The 21,822-nt window shown below is 43.3% G+C and overlaps 1 protein-coding gene across 1 annotated transcript in view; it reads right to left on the reverse strand.

Annotated features, from left to right (window-relative positions):
* SLC25A36 (solute carrier family 25 member 36) overlaps positions 1 to 20,595 on the reverse strand; it is a 51,823-nt gene extending 31,228 nt beyond the window's left edge. The window contains exon 1 of the mRNA XM_075861432.1: positions 20,142 to 20,595. Within this exon, the coding sequence (XP_075717547.1) occupies positions 20,142 to 20,182 (41 nt within the window). The 5' untranslated portion in view covers positions 20,183 to 20,595. The remainder of the gene's footprint in view (positions 1 to 20,141) is intronic.
* Between the last annotated feature and the right edge of the window lie 1,227 nt (positions 20,596 to 21,822).

Raw genomic sequence — 21,822 nt, forward strand, 5'->3', positions numbered from 1 at the left:
CTTAAGTTTTATGGGGCAAGCTGTAGTTTTCACAGATACCATTTTGGGGTATATGCGACTTTTTGATAATTCTCTATTTAATTTTTTGGAGCGCTAAGGTAACCAAAAAACAGCAATTTGCGTGATACATATATATATTTTTTTTTTTTTGTGTTACAGCATTCACAGAGCGGGTTAAACAACGCTATATTGTGATAGTTCGGACTTTCACGGACGCGGCGATACCAGGGGAAAAATGGGAAAGGGGGGGGGGGGGGGGTTTGAACTTTTAATACTTTATTGTTTTTGGAACATAACAAAAATCTTTATTGAACGGTTTTTACTTTTTTTTATTAGTCCCCCTAGGAGACCTTATGCAGCGATCGTTGGATCGCTTGCATGATATACTGCAATACTAATGTATTGCAGTAGATCGTGATTCTGACAGCCTCCTTTGAAGCTCTGCTGGAGGCAGAGCTTCAAAGGAGTACAAAATGGCAGACCTGGGGGCTTTTGTTCGGCCCCCAGGCTGCCATAGCAACCGTTGTAACCGGCCGATCGTGCGGGGGGCGCAATTGCGTGTTTGAGGGGGCGCCCCCCTGATTCGAACACTTTAAATGCTGCGGTCGTGATTGATCGCAGCATTTAAGGTGTTAAACGGGCGGAATCAAAGTGAACTTTGATTCCGCTCATTGCAGGGAGGTGTCGGCTGCGTGTAACAGCTGTCACCCGCTGTGTATGGAGCGAGCTCAGCCCGTGAGCTCACTCCATACTTCCCCCTCAACCCTCATCACGTACAGTTACGTGATTTTGCGTGAAGGGGTTAAGTCTGGCTGTAAGGGTGGATTCACACGTGGCAGATTTCGTTGCAGAAATTTCTGCGACTGAAAAATCAGTTCCATTCATCTGAACGGAACTTGCAGAAATTCATGTGTTTGCTGCAGAAACAAGATAAAAGGATGTGTGCAACCACCCTAAGACAACTGGCTGCAGCAGAGACGAAGAGGGTATATATATATATATATATAGGGGGGGGGGGGTTCGCTGTCGGAAATTAAAACGTAGAAACAGTCCAAGTTAAACAAAGTGCTTATCCAGCATACAAACAAATCAAAACACCTGGCCCATCTGGGCACTAACAGCTGGTTTCTTCACCTATTATAAAGTACAGCATTAGGGGAGATTCACACGAACGTTGCGTTTTTGCGCGCGCAAACAACGCAGCGTTTTGCGAGCGCAAAAACCATTTGACAGCTGCGTGTGTCATGCGTGTCTGATGCGCGGCTGCGTGATTTTCGCGCAGCCGGCATCATAGAGATGAGGCTTGTCAACGCCCGTCACTGTCCAAGGTGCTGAAAGAGCTAAATCTTTCAGCACCCTCGACAGTGAATGCCGAACACAACAGCGAAAAACCTGTACAAAAAAAAGATAAAGTTCCTACTTACCGAGAACTTCCCGGCCGTTGCCTTGGTGACGCGTCCTTGGTGACGCGCCTCTCTTGACATCGGGCCCCACCTCCCTGGATGACGCAGCAGTCCAAGTGACCGCTGCAGCCTGTGATTGGCTGCAGCCTGTGCTTGGCCTGTGATTGGCTGGAGCTGTCACTTGAACTGAAGTGTCATCCCGGGAGGTCGGACTGCAGGAAGGAGACAGGAGTAATCGGTAAGTTAGAACTTCGGGTTTTTTTTACAGGTTAATGTATTTTGGGATCGCAAGTCACTGTCCATGGTGCTTAAACAGTTTAACTCTTTCAGCACCATGGACAGTGACTATCTCCTGACGTCGCGTACCGATAATTTTTTTGCCGGGATCGGCCAAAACGAGTTTGGCCGAACCCGGTGAAGTTCGGTACGCAAAGACACTCCGTTTGGATGTTCGGAAACAGAAAAGCACGTGGTGCTTTTCGGTTTTCATTCATCCTTTTCACTGCTGTTGCGCGAATCACGCTCGTCCCACGGAAGTGCTTCCGTGTGGTGCGCGTGATTTTCACGCACCCATTGACTTCAATGGGTGCGTGATGCGCGAAATACGCAGAGTTATTGAACCTGTCGCGCTTTTTGCGCAGCAGACAAACGCTGCGCAAAAAGCACGGACTGTCTGTACTGCCCCATAGACTTGTATTGGTCCATGCGTGCCGCGTGAAAACCACGCGGCCCGCACGGACCGAATACACGCTCGTGTGAATCCCCCCTTATAGGAGTACAGCGTTCCTAGGAACAGACTTCCCAATATGGTCCCCAATTATGGACCCATTCAGTTCTATTGGCTGAGGACACCATACTGTATCACTACGGATAGTTGTCAATGCCGTAGAAGTGTACCACAAAAGATAGAACATGACCTATCTTGCTTTTTACGGGCCGTGCTCCCATATTTTGTATGGGAGCACGGGCCGAAAATCCAGACTGCTGTCTGCGGCCGGCCGTGCTCGCAATCACGGCCCGTAATTATGGGCACGGCCGTGTGCATGAGGCCTTACCAAAAGCCTCAGCAAACAAAGTTTTGCTGAGAAACCAAACTTTTCTTGGATTCCTCATCTCACCCATCTAAACCAGCCAGGTGAGAAATACACCCATCTAGTACTTTTCCAGCCACAGGCCCACATAATATGGTCTATTAGAAGAATCCAGAAACTAGAATGACCTTCTTTTAGTGCTCAATGGAAATCAATGCAAAAAGTAAGATGCCAGCAACAAGTTTGTGGACACGTTGGGGCAGATTGATCAATGCATTTATGCCGGTTCTCATTGAAAAATATGGAATTTGGGCCACTTTTTCAACACGCGTGGAGGGAAAAAAAATTAAAAAAAAAAAAGTGGGCAGGGACTGCAGTGTCTGATGATATTTATAATCTCCACCCTCCCTCAGCAGCTATTTGGGACCAGGTAAAAACAAACACAAGAAAAATGAAGCAGGACATGGCACCCTCAAAATATTAGAGATTAAATAGGTATAATAAAAAAACAAATGTTAAATATTTTTTAAAAACTAAATGCATCTAGTCACATAGTAGGTGTACCACAATGTGAATAAGCAAGGACGAGTAGGACATTTAGTCATTACTTCTTAAAAAGTAGGAAGAATACAGAAGTGATCACTAAATTCCAAAGTTATTTTCAAAAGGAAATAAAATCCTTGTTGTGAAACTAAAAAGGTCCACATGGGGATACTGGGGGTTACAATATCCACCTCTTAGGCCTGATTGGATAAATTCAGAGGAGGAAAGTGAAAACCTCACTGAAGTCTGTTTTCACCAGGCTGACAAACAGAACTGCCATTGTCTCACTGCAAATCTTTCCAACAGTCTGGACGACGCAGAAATACAGCAGAAAGACTTAAAGGGAACAAACCGTTTTATTCCTGTTAAAAATATGGAAATTATATGTCCTTCAGAAAAATACAGATCCCAGGAGACTCAAAATGTTATGTCGTCCTTCGCAGCCAATTATTTTTTGTTGTTGCCCTAAGGTCTACAAAGTAAGAAAAATAATATGAAGGCCCCCTGCACATGGCCATAGCCGTGTGTACATTACGTGATTACGGACACCCACATTTGCAGGCCACGTTCACATTAAAGTGTATAGGAGCACGGTCCGTAAATGCAAAAAAATAGGACGTCTTATTTTTTGCGGGTCATATACAGTAAGGTGTTCCTGGTCCATAGAAATGAATGGATCATTATCTTTATCCGCAGTTACGCATTCGTAATTGCGGATAAAAATTATGGTCGTGTGCATGATGCCTAACTTTACAAACAGACATGATTATAAATGTCCTGTCAATTTGTGCCTGCAGCTCCTATGCGCCTCCACGGTAACAGACTTCAAACTGTGTAGTCTGAGACTCCATTTCATTTGTCCTCTACTTTTTGTAGATGGAAGAGAATATGGCGGCAGGAGTAGACCTACAGTGCATTCAGACCCTTTTACTTTTTCACATTTTGTTATGTTATTCCCTATGCTAAAATAAAAAAATTAAGTTTTTCCCCATTATTCTGCACTCGTTAAAACGTAGAAACATAAGCAAATTTATTAAAAATAAAAACTCAAATTTCACATGGACAGAAGTATTCAGACCCTTTGCTATGATACATATAATGTAGCTCTGGGGGCCTCCCATTTCTCTAGATCATCTTTGAAACATTTCTACACCTTGATTGGAGTCCACCTGTGGTAAATTCATTTGATTGGACATCATTTGGAAAGACACACCCCTGTCTATATAAGGTCTCACAGCTGACAATGCATATCAGAGCAAAAACCAAGTCATGAGGAGGAAAGAAGTGCCTGTAGATCTCAGAGTCAGGATTGTGTGGAGGTACAGATCTGGAGAACGGTACAAAAAACAAAACAAAAAAAAACACAAAACATGAAATAAGTTTGGAACAATCAGGACTCTTTCTAGAGCTGGCCGCCCCACCAAACGAAGTAATCAGGGAGGAAGGGCTTCGATATTGAGGGGACCAAGAACCCAATGGTCACTCTGGCTGAGCACCAAAGATCCTGTGTGCAGATGGGAGAAACTTTCAGAAGGTCAATCATTGCAGCACTCCACCAATCTAGGCTTTATGGCAGTGGCCAGAAAAAAGGCTCTCCTCAGTAAGGGCCTTTTCACATCATCGTTCGCTTTCCGTTCCGTCTGAGGTTTCCGTCGGATTAACCCCGCAACGGAAAGTGAAACGGAAACCACAGCTTCCGTTTCCATCAACTTTGATATCAATGGTGACGGAAACATTGCTAATGGTTTCCATTCACCACGATTCCGGCAGGTTTTCGGTTTTCTGACGGAAAAGCGCAGTCGACTACGCTATTGATTCTATTGTTAAAACGGAAACCTGCCGGAATGGTGACGAACGGAAACCATTAGCAATGTTTGTCACCATTGATATCAATGGTGACGGAAAGGGAAGCTGTGTTTGGTTTCACTTTCCGTTGCGGGGTTCACCCGACGGAAACCTCAGACGGAACCCTGGAACGGAAAGCAAACGCTGATCTGAACAGGCTCTAAGGCACATTGAAAGCCTGCCTGGAGTTTGAAAAAAAGCACCTAAAGGACTCTAAGTGTATGTTCACACGGTGTATTCAGGAATATTTCGGGGCGTTTACGCCTCGAAAAACGCCTGAAAATGGAAGCTGAATGCCTACAAACATCTGCCCGTTGAAATCAATCGGAAAAACAGCATTTAGTTCATATGGGGCGTCTTTTTACGCCCGTTTTTAAAAAACTTAAAAAGTGCATGTCACTTCTTGGTGTTTTTTGGAGCCGATTTTCCATTGAACACTATGAAAAACTCCTCAAAAGAAGCTCCAAATTAAAAGAAGCTTCAAAATCGCCTGAAAATCAGAGGCTGTTTTCAGAGGTTTTTTGTTATGCGTGTGAACATACCCTCAGACTGTGAGAAACCAGATTCTGTGGTCTGATGAAACCAAGATTGAACCTTTTGGCCTCAATTCAAAGCATCATGTCTGGAAAAAACAGGCACTGCTCATCACCTGCCCAATACCATCCCTACAGTGAAGCATGGCGGTGGCAGCATCATGCTGTGAGGGTGTTTTCCAGCGGTTGGGACAGGGAGACTGGTCAGGGTTCAGGGAAAGATGGATGGATCAGGTTTTCATTAGGAATATCTTTGTACTTTGCTCCAGAGCGCTCTGGATCTCAGACTAGGGCGAAGGTTCACTTTCCAACAAGACAATGACCCTAAGCACACAGCCTAGACAGCACAGGAGTGGCTTAGGGACAGCTCTGTGAATGTCCTTGAGTGGCCCAGCCAGAGCCCTGACTTGAACCCAATCGAACATCTCTGGAGAAACCTGAAAATGGCTCCCCACTTTCCAAAAGCCATAATTGTTTTATTATTCCGTCGATATAGAAATAAGAAAGCTTGTTTTTTTGCAGGACAAGTTGTGGATTTTCACAGCACCATTTATTGTACCAGATAAAAGTAGTGGGAAACATTTTTGTGGGGTGGAATCGGGAAGAGAAAAATAAAAAATAAGCGATTCCTCAATTTTTTTTCACTGTGCCGTAAAAACTGCATGTTAATTTTATTCTGCAGCTCAATAGGATTACGGCGACACCAAATTTATATTTAGGTTTTTATTGTTTTACAAGCAAGAAAAATGGATTGTTAAAAATAAAATTTTTGTGTTTTGTCGCCATATTCTGAGAGCCATAACTTTATTTTTCCGTGGATTGAGCAGTATGAGGGCTTTTTTTTGTGGGGTGAGCTGTAGTTTCTACTGGTACAGGAGATTACTTTTTATTCAATTTTTTTGTGGGAGATGAAGGGACCAAAAAACAGTGTTTCTGGCGGTTTTTAATTTTTTTATGCCGTTCCTCATGCTGGTTAAATATTGTTATATTCTAATAGTTTGGACTTTTACGGATACAGCGCTACCAGTTATGTTAATTTTTACATTGTGGTAGGGAAATTTTATATATATATATATATATATATAAAAAACACAGCAAACAGTTTTTTTTTCTGCTAGTCCACCTAGGGGACTTGAACCAGCGATCGTAGGATACCTTGCAAGATGTATCACAGTATATCGTTATACTCCTATGAAGCCCTGCTGGAGACCTTCATTGGGCCCCCAGGCTGCCATGCCAACCATCGGCACCCCACGATCGTGTTGCAAGAGGGCCGATGCAACGTCAAAGGCAGCTGTCCCCCTGTTTCTACCTGTGCCTAGATGTCGCGGTAGTTTTGTTCGTGCCATTTAAGGGGTTAAATGAGCAGGGTCCCACGCTTTACAACAAAGTGTCGGCTGTTACACACAGCCGACACGCTCGTTCTATGGAGCAACTTTCTAAATACTTTTTATTAAAAATTATTTTTACTTTGACATACGGCTGCTTTGTATCCTGTATACAGAGCAGCTGTATCTAGCGCTGTATCCTGCATCAGTCAGGTCAGTGGCACTGACTGGTTCAGTGTCAGTGGGTTCTGTGTGTCTTGGACACGCAGGATCCACCTGTTACCTATCAAATGTAAGTTATGAACTTAGATGTGATAGATAACAGCTTGATCCAGTTCGACACACTGAACCGGTCAGTGCCGCTTACCTGACTGATACAGGTTTCAGCTGCTCTATGTACAGGATACAAAGCAGCTGTATCTGAAAAAGTAAAAATTATTTTTCAATAAAAAAAATATTTAGAAAGTTCCAATCACAATAAGGCCGGATTCACACGAGCGTGTGCGTTTTGCGCGCGTAAAAGATCCATAACAGCTCCGTGTGTCATGAGCATATGATGCGTGGCTGCGCGATTTTCGTGCAGCCGCCATCATTATGACACGCTGTATGTTTGTAAACAGAAAAGCACAGGGTGCTTTTCGGTTTTCATTCATAGTTTTGACTACTGTAGCGCGATGCACGGCACACGTTCGCGGTTCTTGAAGTCAATGGGTGCGTGATGCGAGAAAAACGGGCAAATATAGGACATGTCGTGAGTTTTACGCAGCAGACATTCGCTGCATGAAAATCACGGACAGTCTGAACGGCCCCATAGACTAACATAGGTCCGTGTGAGACGCATGAAAATCACGCGTGTTGCACGGACGTATTATACGTTAGTCTGAACAAGCCCTTAATTTAGCAGCATAAAAATATGCCTTATATGGAAACCCCAGTATTTGCCATTGAAATCAATGGGAAGCGGTTTGCAGGCGTATTTCGGAGCATAATTTGAGCATTTTGCGCTCCGAAATACGCCTAAAAATAAGCTGTGTGAACATGCACTGAGTTTATAAATCTTGTGTAAAAGCAGAGTTTTCTTTCCTGCTAAGTCCTAGGATTCTTGGCAGAAGGTACTGGACCCCTGGCAGAAAGATGCAAGACAAACACGTGCCCTCAAATAACTGTCAGACGGGCAACAAGACTCCTAATGGGCGCAGTGTCCAGAGAGACGCTCCAAAGTGCTCTCATTTCTAGGAAGTGTGCTTATACAATAAACCGGGTACACACAGCAACGTGCCCTAATTAAGGGACAATCAAGCTTTTGTACGGAGGATCTTGGCAATAAAAGCGGATGTGACAGGGAGAGAAAAAAAACACCCGGACAAGTGGAATCTCTGCAAGACCCAGAGCCCACGAGTAATTAAGAAAAGCTCTTCATTAGCCTGCTGATTGGTGAGAAGTAGAAACTGCGCCAGTAAAACAATGCTCTCAATATACCGTATTGGCACTCCGTGGTTAGCATGTTAAAGCATCTCAGGTGAAAACGACCCACATTTAAAAGCCATGTACACTTTTGATGCTAAATTTTTGTTTTTTAAACAAATCAATGTTCTAAAGTGATTTAAAAAAAATATATGAATTACTTTTTGAGACGCAGCTGCTATTTATCCTGTATATATAGAAGCTGTATCGTTCTCGCTCAGCCGATTCCACCAGTTCAGCTGGGCTGACGGCTCAGCTGAAAGCTGGTCCTGCAGGATCCAGCTAATAACGCTAGCATCTAAGTTCATGAACTTTACCCGGAGCAGTCAGTGCAGCTGACCTGACGGAAACGGCTTTGACAGTTGGATACAGCTTATATGTATACAGGATGCATAGGCGCTCTATTACAAAAAAAAATTAAAAATAAAAATCAATTTGAGTTCAGTTTTTTTTTTACGCGGAAACTGCGCCAAAGAACTGCCAAAAACATCTCCCATTGATTTTAATGGGAGGCGGAGGAGTTTTTTTCCGCGAGCGGCTACATGCCCTATCTTCGGGCGTTTACGTCTCTGACCACCCATCGACATCAATAGGAGGCAGAGAAAGCTTTTTTCGCTGCGTTTTTTGCCCGCGGCGGGCAAAAGACATTGCGAAAAATGTGGCAAAATGCGTGCTGGCAGGTCAAGATCCGCCTCAATTATTCCAAACAGAATTTTGAGGCAGTTTAAAATCATCACTTAAAAAACATTGGTTAAAAAAAAATAAAAAAACAACAACTTGGCTTTAAAAGTGTACAAGGTACAATGAGCCAATAGTTAAAGGGTATGATATGACTTGGTGCCAGGCATGCCAGTGTCTGCTGCCCTTCCTGGTAATCTCATGTAGAAAGGTTCTACTGGTTTACAGAGTATGATAAGATTGTAAGACCCCACTGACCTGCATTGCGGATGGTGGAAGCCTTCGCGTTCTGGAACAGGTCAAACATGAGAGATTGTCTACCAAATCTTATCGATCAACAGCACATCACGCAGCATTTAGATTTTAAGCTCTTACGGGCAAGGTCCACTCTCCTTTTGTCTCATTGTTTGTTCATTTATTTGGATAAGTTGTCATTTAAAAAAAAAAAAAAAAAAAAAAAAAAAAAAAAAAGATTACTTGTTCTGATAAAAGGTGGCATCTCGCAGGTTCACAATGGAGATATAATAACGCCTCCCAGGTAGTTTATGGACCAAACACCTAAGAGTGTAAGAACAATGCGGCAGCCTGGATAGATATCTAAATAACTACTGTATAGTAGAGATGTACAATGACCTCTGTATTTAGTGGTGTGCTTAGTCATATATAGAACCACAGGGAGCGCCATGTTGGCATAGCAAAATGGCTATATTTGTGAAGACTGGAAGGGACTATGAACAGATTGGGTCAAGCCATTATGGAACCCAATGAAAAACCATCACTTGCCCGTTTATGGCTGTATGTAATGGACTATTCTACAGTACTTGGATCAAAATACGAGGAATCACTTAAAACTCCAAATATGATAGACAAAAACAGCCTGCAGTATACAAAAGTTATAAGGAGCGTTCAAGAATTGCCAAACTCAAAGTCCTAGTGGCAACTCATTAAAGAGGTTTTTCCCATATCAATCATGTATGGAATATCCACATACTATGTCATAAATAAACCATCGGTGTCTATGGAAAGCGGCCACCAGCTACATTTGCTTCAGTGGAGACTGGCACCACTTGCGTGAAGCGCTCTCCATTGAAGGCTATGGGAGTGTAGAGAAAAATCCTTTGATATTTCCAAAATTTCTGTGCAAAGGTTCAATATCTCTGTTAATCTATTAACATCCAACCACTACATCTCAAAATCAGAGGAGACAAAGTACAAGCCTGCTGTACAAAACTTGTGTTTGGTCTGTTACAATTGCAGCCCTCACTAGATTTTATTACATATAAATATCCAGTTGCAGAGCTCGGTAGTTTCATATCACATTGGCCCCACACATCTCATTTATAGGTTTGCAAAAATGTATAATGTAAAATACACTTACGGTTTATTCAAACGAATGGGTAACAAAATAGGCCGTTTTTCACCCGTGCGGGACCCGATTTCACAGACTTGAGTCTATTGAGGGATCCATGAAAATCAGGAAAACTGGACATGTCCTATTTTTTCAAGGGTCTCTTAAATAGTCCGTTAAAAAAAACGGTCGTGTGAATAGCCCCAAAGAACTACATTGATTTTAAAGGGAGTCGGTCACCAGAATGTCCGTATTAAAATAGTAAGTGTATTGTAGAGGACACTAACCTGTTTCTAGCGTTTATTTTCAATTTCTGCCGCCTTTGTAGAGAAATCAGTTTTTCTAACTTTATGCTAATGAGCATTTAGGTGCAATGACTGCTCTTACTTCGCTCCCCAGTTCAACCCCCCTCCTTCCATTAATTGACAGGGGACAGGCAGCGTAATCGGCGCGTTCATGCCTGGCCCCCATACAGTCTGTAGCGCACGCGAGCAGAAAGATCGTACTGCGCATGCGCCGAGTAAAGAGCAGGGACGCACGCGCGTTACGGGGCCAGGCATTAATGCGGCTTCCATCCTAGGGAGTTGTATGGCCTCCATGCACTGCCGTTTGCATGAGTCCTTGCGGTGATTATTTCACATAATTAAATTAACTATGTCTAATTAGTTACTGCGTTAAACGTCCACTACATTGCATTGGAAAGTGCAAACCCAATGTTAATAGTACAATAGATAGATCGGATGAAAAGCAGAACTGCCCAGATATATTATTTTATGTTAATGAAACCCAAGTTACTTCTTACATAAGCCAGAGATGGGGGGGACGAAGCTTCTTTGGAGAAGCTTCACCTTCACAGCAGGATCCTTACACGACATATGAGCAGAGACCACGACAAGGAGCCATCACCAGAAAAGGCCATGTCTTTAATCAGCATTATTAAATAAAATGGACGATCACTTAAGTCAGCTGTGGGATCGAAGTCTTCTAGTAGGAACGTTTACAATAACGTGGGAAAGTAAGTCATACTAATGGGATTCATTCACACATAAAATAGAGCATGTATACATTGCACTAAATGCACATATTGTTAATGAGATGAAGCTGTAAGCCATAAGTGCACCCACTAGGCTGGGTTTTCAAGCTGCAGTATTTTGGTTGCAATTACCACAAAACGTCGACAAAGTGCCACGATTTTGCTATGATTTCCCAGTAACAATGCACCAATACCGCAGCGGAAAAACCCTACCTTACACACCCCCCAAACTGCAGATAAATAGGCTACATATGAAACTTTTGGAGATGGTGAAGTAGGGAGGTAGTCGCTTCTGGACACGGAGGTCACTGGTGCTGTTTTTACAGGATCCATGACAGATCCATTTTGTAATGCAATGAGAAATAAGCAGATCTGCACTTCTGGGGGAATATTTAGCGGGTGCACCAACCATCCACCATTACCTAAACCTTTCTTAAGACATGAAAGCTCAACAGTCTGGTGAAAGATGCTCTCGAGCAGGGGTCAGCAACCTTCGGCACTCCAGCTGTTGTGAAACTACAACTCCCAGCGTGCCCTGACAGCCAAAGGCTTTAGTATTCCAGCCAAAGGCCATTAAGGCATGCTGGGAATTGTAGTTTCACAACAGCTGGTGTGACGAAGGCTGCTGACCCCTGCTCTAAAGACTTTGTGTTCGGCCTGCTACGTGGCCACACAGTACTGAGAAACAGCTGTATCATGGAGGTACTCTTCCCTAGAAGTATACATTTATCTTTGTTCGATTGCCAGATGAGGATATTTATATGCCTACAGATTCCAATTTCTTATTTTTGTTTTTATTATAAGCAAAACAATATAGACAATAACAGAAAAACGAAAAAAGTTTTATTACAACTACATCCTTCACATTGTCTAATTAAAGAACAGAAGTTCTTCACCAAGGTGACTTCAATGTAAGTGCAACTCCAAGCGATAGAGAGCTAGGACAGAAATGCCCCACCAAGAGCAGGCCCTATGCCATGAGGAGAAGCAAATAAATGTCCTTGTGTAACTTCACACCGGCCATTAAAACGGACAGCTTGTACGTACAGCTCCGGCTAGTGACGTGGAAAAGCTGCATTTACAAGTAATTCTGCTTTCTCCTCAGATCGGAGCTCCATTCACTGCACTGTGACCTTTGGCCTACTAGGGACTAGCGAGGCAACACTAGGAGGCTTACCGGAGAGATTTACCCTCAAACACATGAGAAATAACTCTGTGTAACCAACAAAAACAAACCTATGTTATAGCAGGGCCACAGTACATAAAGCTGCCGAGGAATCATCCACTCAGTTATATCACTGGCTGAGCTTACTTACAATAGAGTCCAACATTGCACGACCACTGACAATTAGGAATTAATATGGTTTTTGTTTGAATGTCAATTTTTCCTGAAAAAACAAAACACTGAGCCGAGTGAATAAAAATGCTTTTAAGAAATAAGAAAAATAAATAAAAAACAGTGGAGAAGATATAATAGAACTGGTGCAAAGGAAAAAAGGAGTAGGAAAAAAAAACAACAACCAGATTCCACCTCCAATTTCTTTTAGAGGCCTCTTGGAAAATGAAAGTAGCAACCGGAGGTGTTGACATGGCAACTACTCCACTTCTTTGCACCACTTTTGAGATATCTCACCCAGTGTTCCACTAGTAACCAATCAGATCACTACTTTCACTTTCAATAACATAGATAGCGATAAATCAAAAATCATTCAGATAGTTTGTAACAATCTTTACATCGCTGGATAATTTAAAGAGGCTCTGTCACCAGATTTTGCAGCCCCTATCTGCTATTGCAGCAGATAGGCGCTGCAATGTAGATTACAGTAACGTTTTTATTTTTAAAAAATGAGCATTTTTGGCCAAGTTATGACCATTTTTGTAGTTATGCAAATGAGGCTTGCAAAAGTCCAAGTGGGCGTGTTTAAAAGTAAATCAGTAAATCAGCTGATGCAGAATCATCTGTAGCCTCTGGTGCCGGTGTCCTCGCTCGTCTGACACGATGCAGGACCTGTGAGTGACGTCACAGCGTGATCTCTGGAGAACACGGCTGTGTCTGCACTGCCAGAAGCTGGGCGTTCTGAAGAGAAGTGGATGACACTTCTATGCACAACGCCCAGCTAGTAAAAGTAGTAAACACGCCCCGATGTACGCACATAATACACGCCCAGTTGGACTTTTACTTTAAACACGCCCAGTTGTACTTTTGCAAGCCTCATTTGCATAAATACGAAAATGGCCATAACTTGGCCAAAAATGCTCGTTTTTTAAAAATAAAAACGTTACTGTAATCTACATTGCAGCGCCGATCTGCTGCAATAGCAGATAGGGGTTGCAAAATCTGGTGACAGAGCCTCTTTAAGACCGAATTAACCAAATACTGTGGATTTAGGAGGCAATTTGAAAACTCTTAAGGCCAGAATCACCCTCACAGTTTTGTCTCCGTTTTTTTGAGCCAAAAGCAAAAAATTAATCCAAATGGAAGGAAAGTTCTAAAGAAAAGACTGATGAATCTCCTTATTTGTGTCCACTCCTGTGTTTGGTGAAAAAAAAAAAAAAAAAAAAAAAAAAAGAAGTCCAAGAAGTGGTCCAGAGCCATTTTCTATGCACAGTGAGGGTATGTTCACACGCTTAGCAAGCAAAAACAGCTCCTGATTTTCAGACGTTTTTGTAACAACTCGCATGTTTCACGGCATATTTTACGGCCGTTATTGGAGCTGTTTTTCAATGGAGTCAATGAAAAACGCCTCAAAAAACGTCCCAAGAAGTGACATGCACTTCTTAGACGCGGGCGTCTTTTTACGCGTCGTATTTTGACAGCGATGCGTAAAATTAAATCTCGTGGGAACAGAACACCGTAAATACCATTGCAAGCAATGGGCAGATGTTTGGAGGCGTAATGTTTCCGTTTTTTCAGCCGTAAACGGCCCGAATTACGTCTGAAACTACTGCGCGTTAACATACCCTTACTCTCGAGATCCTACAATGGTCTACGATGTGGTTAAAGCTTTCAAGAGGGATGTTGGTTAACACAAAGACAGGCAAAATAGTTTAGGAGACAGTTTTATAAATTCTTGTTATCTGGCCATTAGAAAAAATAAAAATAAATCAAAGCTGTCGCTAGAACACAACGCAAAAAGTTAGGCGCTACAAGAACATTTTTTTCGTCCGTGGTCAACCTGGTCCCTGGGATTTGTCCAGCCCTGGTTTAACATATATGTTTTGGAAATTTGTACTTCATGCACAAATATGTAAAACAATATAATAGATGCCCCACAGCTTTCTGAAGATCAAGGGTTCCTCCTCAATCATCTCCAAGTGCCCTAAGGGTATGTGCACACGTAGTGACCAAAAACGTCTGAAAATACAGAGCTGTTTTCAAGGGAAACAGCCCCTGATTTTCAGACGTTTTCTGAGCAACTTGTGTTTTTCGCGCCGTTTTCTACATCCGTTTTTGGAGCTGTTTTCATTGGAGTCTATGAGAAAACAGCTCCAAAAACGTCCAAAGAAGTGTCCTGCACTTCTTTTGACGAGGCTGTATTTTTACGCGTCGTCGTTTGACAGCTGTCAAACGACGACGTGTAAATGACAGGTCGTCTGCACAGTACGTCGGCAAACCCATTCAAATGAATGGGCAGATGTTTGCCGACGTATTGGAGCCGTATTTTCAGACGTAAAACGAGGCATAATACGCCTCGTTTACGTCTGAAAATAGGTCGTGTGAACCCAGCCTAATAGATCATTTTACAAGGGGTTGTCACAACAAGAAAATCCCCTTTAGGGTATGTGCACACACTAATTACGTCCGTAATTGACGGACGTATTTCGGCCGCAAGTAGTGGACCGAACTCAGTGCAGGGAGCCGGGCTCCTAGCATCATACATATGTACGACGCTAGGAGTCCCTGCCTCTCCGTGGAACTACTGTCCTGTACTGAAAACATGATTACAGTACGGGACAGTTGTCCTGCAGAGAGGCAGGGACTCCTAGCGTCGTACATAACTATGATGCTAGGAGCCCGGCTCCCTGCACTGTGTTCGGTCCGGTACTTGCGGCCGAAATACGTCCGTCAATTACGGACGTAATTAGTGTGTGTGCACATACCCTTATTGAAAAATAACTTGTGGCAACTACACCACTTCAATTTTACAAAAAGCCTGTTTTCAGAGCATTACTTCTATTTCTATAAAAGTTGGTTCTCACAGGACACAGAACCTCTCATGATAAAATCTCCAGACGTTTAGGTGCCCAACCAACATCTTACGTCAGTCGTGCCAGAACTGGTACAGCTAGCGCTACCACATCACAGGGGGGACAGACTTCCAGAAAAAGAACTATCCACTTTGACTTTTGTTTGTACCACCTGCAACCTGCACAAGTTAAAAACGCATACAGGAAACGTTTAGTGTAAATCGCCCCTTACGTTTCCTGATCGCTCCAAGTTTCTAATGGTACAACCTAGAAATCAATGTCCACAGCTAGGAACATACAAGGCCATGGCTATGTAAGGAAACACAGTAGTGTCTTCAGCTGTACTCCAAGATGTCCTCTCCAGGCCCCAGCCCTACTATGAGAAATTTTTTAGGGTATGTTCACACGGTCAACAAAATACGGAGCGGTTTTCAAGGGAAAATAGCTCCTGATTTTCAGCCGTTTCTTAATCAAATAGAGCGTTTTTCGTGGCGTTTTTTACAGCCGTTTTTCTATTGAGTCAATGAAAAACGGCTGAAGAAGTGACATGCACTTCTTTTTACAGGGGCGTCTTTTTGAAAATGAGGCGTAAAAACAGAATGCCGTATTTCCAATTAAAGTCAATGGGCACATATTTGTAGGCGTTCTGCTTCCAATTTTCGGGACGTTTACACCCTAAAAAAATGGCTGAAAATAGCCTGTGTGAACATACCCCAACAGTTCGAATTCAACGGCTACGTTAACAGAAAGTTTAACTTCTATATAACCTATGTAATAAACGGGTTTCTAAAGGGGATGACTGCAGTTTGTGGGGTCACTTATGGGATCCTCAAACCACCCTGTACCTGCCAGGGAAATCCAGGGAACACGGTGGTCACCGTAGTATTTTCTTTCCATGACAAAACTAAACAGCTGCCCTGCAGGTCAAACATTTTTCTTTTTTTTTCTTTTCAACTAACCTCAGAGTCAAAAAGTTTGTTCAGCTGTGTTCACATCTACGTTCTGTTATAAAAGCACGGGAAGAGCCGGATCGGTCAGAATGATGGAAACCCAGTATGCCCAGCATAACCCATTGGCTTTAATGGGTTCCATCATCTTGCCAGACAAGATAGCGTTGCAAGCTGTACGATTTGGTCCGGCAAAAATGACTAAATCTAACGCAGATGTGAACAGGGCCTTAGTTTCAATATTTTGACCTAAACTATAAAACGTAAGAACAGGCCAGTAAATACAAGTCCTTGCTTGGCTCTTCCATCAAGTATCTAAAACGCTTGCTTAGCCATTCCTTATGAAGGTTTCAGACTGTTGTCATAGGTTGCAGTCTAGCGTTTGCTTATTGCTCCAATACGGATGCTAAAACGCGGTCGTGCTACTGCCGTCTGAAGCCTGCTTTGGGCCAGGAACACACACCGTTTAGATGCATTTTTTGGCTCCGTTTTGAGTCAAACACCAAGAGTGGATACAAAATATAGAATTTGCATTAGTCTCCTCTTTATACCTTTCAGATCTACTTCTGGTTTTGGCTACAAAAAAATAAAAAAAAATAACCAAAAACCTGCATCAAAGTGGTATGTGCGATTTTGGCCTTCGGGTGCATTCACACACGGCAGATTTTGTTTGCGAGATTTCTGCAACTGAAAATCACGATGTTCATTTTTTTAATTTTATGTCATTTTGTATATGCTTTTTTTCTGATGTTTTCTTAAGTCCTACAGAGAAGCCTATGAGAAAATCCATCAGGAAAAAAAAAATAAATACCCAGAGCATGCTCCGCTTGAAAAAAAAAAAAAAAGCGACAAAAACACCAGAAACCAAAATGCAGTTGTTTGTACTGCATTCTATATTTCACTATAAACTTTAATGTAACATCTGGCCGGACAAAAAAAAAAAAAAAAAAACCACAGCAAAAAATAAATAAAAAAATTCAGCAAATCGCTGTGTGTGGATCCAGCATTAGTTGTCCGTTTCTGGAAAGCCTAGGTAACAATCAGTAAGCCGCCATTGCAGCCCCCAGATGTCATCAGCTTACCTAGAGCCCTGAATGGCAATCCTGTCTAGTTATGAATAGAGTGTGCATGTATCACAACATAGGTAGACATATTTAGGATATGTTCACACAGGGCGGATACGCTGCATAAAAGCGCACAGCGTATCCGCCCTGGTCGCTGCAGGGAATTCCAGCCGAAAAACTGCACCAAATTGTGGTGCAGTTTTTCGGCTGGAATGTCCGCTGCAGAAAACTGCACGCAAGAAAAATAAATAAATAAAGAAATGTAATTCTTAGGGTATGTGCACACACACTAATTACGTCCGTAATTGACGGACGTATTTCGTCCGCAAGTACCGGACGGAACACAGTGCAGGGAGCCGGGCTCCTAGCATCATACTTATGTACGATGCTAGGAGTCCCTGCCTCGCTGCAGGACAACTGTCCCATACTGAAAACATGATTACAGCCCAGCTCCCTGAACTGTGTTCGGCCCGGTACTTGCGGCCGAAATACGTCCGTCAATTACGGACGTAATTAGTGTGTGTGCACATACCCGTAGCCATGGTGATGAATCCCTCGGCCATCCTGCAGCCTGGCCTCCTGGGGTGAGGTTTCATCCCATGTGACCACTGCAGCAGTCACATGGGATGAAACATCATACCAGGAATCTGGCCTGGACGAAAAAGAACAAAATTATGGGTAAGCATAGGATTTTTTTTTTTTTTCTGAGTTGCGTTATTTTGGGGCGGAATCGCAGCTTTTCTGACGCAAAAAAAAGAAATTAATTAATTAATTTAAAAAAAAAAAAAAAAAAAAAGCAATTATGCTAATAGAATTTACATGCGCAGATTGAAAAACTGCACCGCAGATTAATTTCTGAGCATTTTTTCCACTTATTTACGCAGTGTGCGGATGAGATTAGTTTAATCCTCATCCACTCTGCTGCTACTGTATTATGCTGTGGATTATCCGCAACTGAAATACGTTGTAGAACATCCGCAGTATTTGCGCTACGTGTGAACCTTTACCATTCTGGAGTTTGAGAAAGCTTTATTGGAAGTTATTAGTCATTGAATGAAGAAACATAATTAAGACACAGCTGAATAGAACATATACAGCGAATCTGTCAGCGGGTGGGGGAAGGTAGGCAGGGGGAGCGTCCCCAGTCTCCTAACTAGGACTACGCTATATTGTTTCAGTGCTCCTATTAGCCAAACTCTACCATTTCTTTTTTTGACTCATTAGGCTACAGACCTAAAGCTGTAATATGACAGCTCCAGTTTACCAGCTTGAAGAATGGGATGACTTGTATGTACTTCTGTGAACTGAGAAGTGGGAATTAGATCCACACAAGAAAAGTTGTTACTATTAGACATAACCGGTGAAGCGCAACAAGCAAAACCGTGTATTCAGAGAGTCATCTGTAGAACAAATCATGTCTCGTTCCCCTGGCACACACCGAGCAGTATTCTGTAATCTGTAACAATATGCGCTATCACAACACTTGATAGGGCATTGCCCTTGTGCTTCTGTACGGCAGCCAATACCCTCACTAGCCTGTATCACCGTAATCTAGGTTCTCCTGGGGATCCGGACAATGGAAACAACTTCAGTATAAGAAGTTACTGCAAATGGGCAAACCGAATGTTGTCCATGCGAGCGATCGCTCTACAGACTACTCACCCCTCCAAGACAAACCTTCCCTTACAGGTTCTGCTAGTGATCATTAAATAAGCCAAGCTGCTAATCCTTTAGGAAAACGCCAGACGAATGTACTCTGCAATCTAACTTTCACAGAACACAAACAAAACACACAATGTGATATTTTACACCAGTAGGCCAATCTAAATGGAGATGCGATCAGGAAATTTGCACAATCAGAAATTCACTAATATATCGGATGTTTGTATTAGCTGCATAGACATTGAATAAAGACACAGCGCACATACCCGCAGTTCCATTCAGAGGAATTGGGGTTCACGTCCACTGATCTAGTGATCAGTAGGGGTTCCAGCGATCACACATTTATCACCTGTCCCATGGATGTGTGATAAATGTTCTTAGTGGGAAAACCCCTTTAAGCCATTCAGATCGCCCTAGTTTTGTCCTGTACAGGTACGGATGGGAAGTGATGGAGGAGCGCTGCTCTACTGCTGGGTAGCTGGACATACCTGTGTAGGAGCTTTGATAACTTTTACCGCGAGCATATGACTGCAAGAGAATAAAGATCAGAGCAACTGAAACTAAACAGACCAAAAATACACATATGATCCACGGACTACTCCGATGTGTACAATGATGGGACACTGTACACACACAAATCTCAACTCCACATTAGTAACTGGCGAGCAAGAACAATGTAAGAAGTTTAATCAATCATTATGGTGAACACTTATCAGCTAAAATCTTTATGACCATAGAGGGAGTGATGATCATTCAGGAGGTCTATTCAGCCAGGACCATTGCACTACTTTCCTAACTTCTCAGTCATTAGTGGGTTAAACGTCACAACTGAAGAATTGATCTGTATTGGACGATTAAATACATGTTTTACAGTACACAAGAACAATGCCCAGACATGGAGAATCATTCCCAGGCAATAAAAACAAGATAAAGGTAACATATACATATTTTTTTTATATATATACACATACACACATATGACGTATTAGTACGTTGCGATCGTGCACTGCTCCTGACCCACGATATGTTATGTCAAGGTGAGGTGACAGCAGCGAGCGGTATGCAGGTACCTACCCTCCAGCAAACAGATGCACCAAGGTGTCTCTCTGGCTCATTCTCTCTCATTCTTCTCCCCTGCAGATAGAAGGAGGGGGCAGGGGGGCAAGTTCCCTTCACGTCTTCTGCCCGCTGTACCCGCTCTCTGGTAACCGTGGATGGAAGAAGCAATGCCCCGAGTCAGCGTATAAGATAGAGCAGTGGCAGCAGTCAGCACACAGCTCGGGGACGTAGGCCCGCTGGCATGCCACCAAGCAGCAGCTACTGCACAGCTCAGCTCTTGCGGCTACAAGCTGCTCACAACCAGACTTGTCACTGTATATAAAGGTGTATGGCGCCTACACAGGCTGTAGAGAGCCCCCGCGCTGACCTCACACACAACCAGGGTCCTGCCTGTATCACTGTCCCCTGCATTCACCGCTCCCCTCTGCCGCCTGCTCCCCCTCTCCCTCATGAATATTCAGCAGCCCGACATAAACACAAGCTGATTGGCTGGCTAGCTGAAGCGGAAGTGACGGAGGGGCGCTGCTGCCTCACACGTGATTTGGCTCCCGCTGGGATAAATGTGTGAGGAATGTTCAGTGTACAAGTCTCAGACTTCATCACTGATTAAATGACTACATATCCCAGCATGCCTTGCCACACGCTGGGCGTGACTAAAGAGACCAGCAGTTTAGCCGTGGTGTTGGAGGTTCACAGGTCGCGAAGCTAAGACAGTGACATGTGTGATGCCTTGTTTATAGTAATCAGAAGCCATTATCGACATCACAATCAAGTTTAGGCGAAATTCACACGAACGTGTACGTTTTGGGCGCGCAAATAACGCAGCGTTTTGAGCGCGTTGCAGTTCCGTGTGGCATCAGTGTTTGGTGCGTGGCTGCGTGATTTTCGCGCATATTGCATCCTTATGACACGTGGTTTCGATTCTTAGAAACTGCAATGACTGTGGTGCTTTTTTTTTTTCCCCTTCATTTATTTAACAACGGTAGCGCGAATCACACGCGACACACGGAAGTGCTTCCATGTGCTGTGCGCGATTTTCACGCACCCATTGACTTCAATGGGTGCGTGATGTGCGAAAAACGCTCAAGTATACGACATGTCGTGAGTTTTACGCAGTGGACACGCGTGAAAATCACGTAATGTCTGAACCGCCCCATTGACTTACATAGGTCCGTGCGACGTGCGTTATTTTCATGCGTGTATCACGGACGTTAAATACGTTCGTGTAAATAAGGCCTAAGGGTATGTGCACACGTAGTGACCAAAAACTTCTGAAAATCCAGAGCTGTTTTCAAGGGAAAACAGACCCTGCTTTTCAGACGTTTTCTGACCAACTCGCATTTTTCGCGGCGTTTTTCGCGGCGTTTTTTACATCCGTTTTTGGAGCTGTTTTCATTGGAGTCTATGAGAAAACAGCTCCAAAAACATCCAAAGGGTATGTTCACACGGCCTATTTACGGACGTAAATCGGGCGTTTTTGCCCCGAATTACGCCCGAAAATAGCGCCTCAATAGCGCTGACAAACATCTGCCCATTGAAAGCAATGGGCAGACGTTTGTCTGTTCACACGAGGCGTATATTTACGCGCCGCTGTCAAATGACGGCGCGTAAATTGACGCCCGCGTAGAAGAAGTGACCTGTCACTTCTTTGGCCGTAATTGGAGCCGCTATTCATTGACTCCAATGAATAGCAGCG

This window comes from Rhinoderma darwinii, chromosome 4, assembly GCF_050947455.1.
Source record: "Rhinoderma darwinii isolate aRhiDar2 chromosome 4, aRhiDar2.hap1, whole genome shotgun sequence".
Classification (NCBI taxonomy): Eukaryota; Metazoa; Chordata; class Amphibia; order Anura; family Rhinodermatidae; genus Rhinoderma; species Rhinoderma darwinii.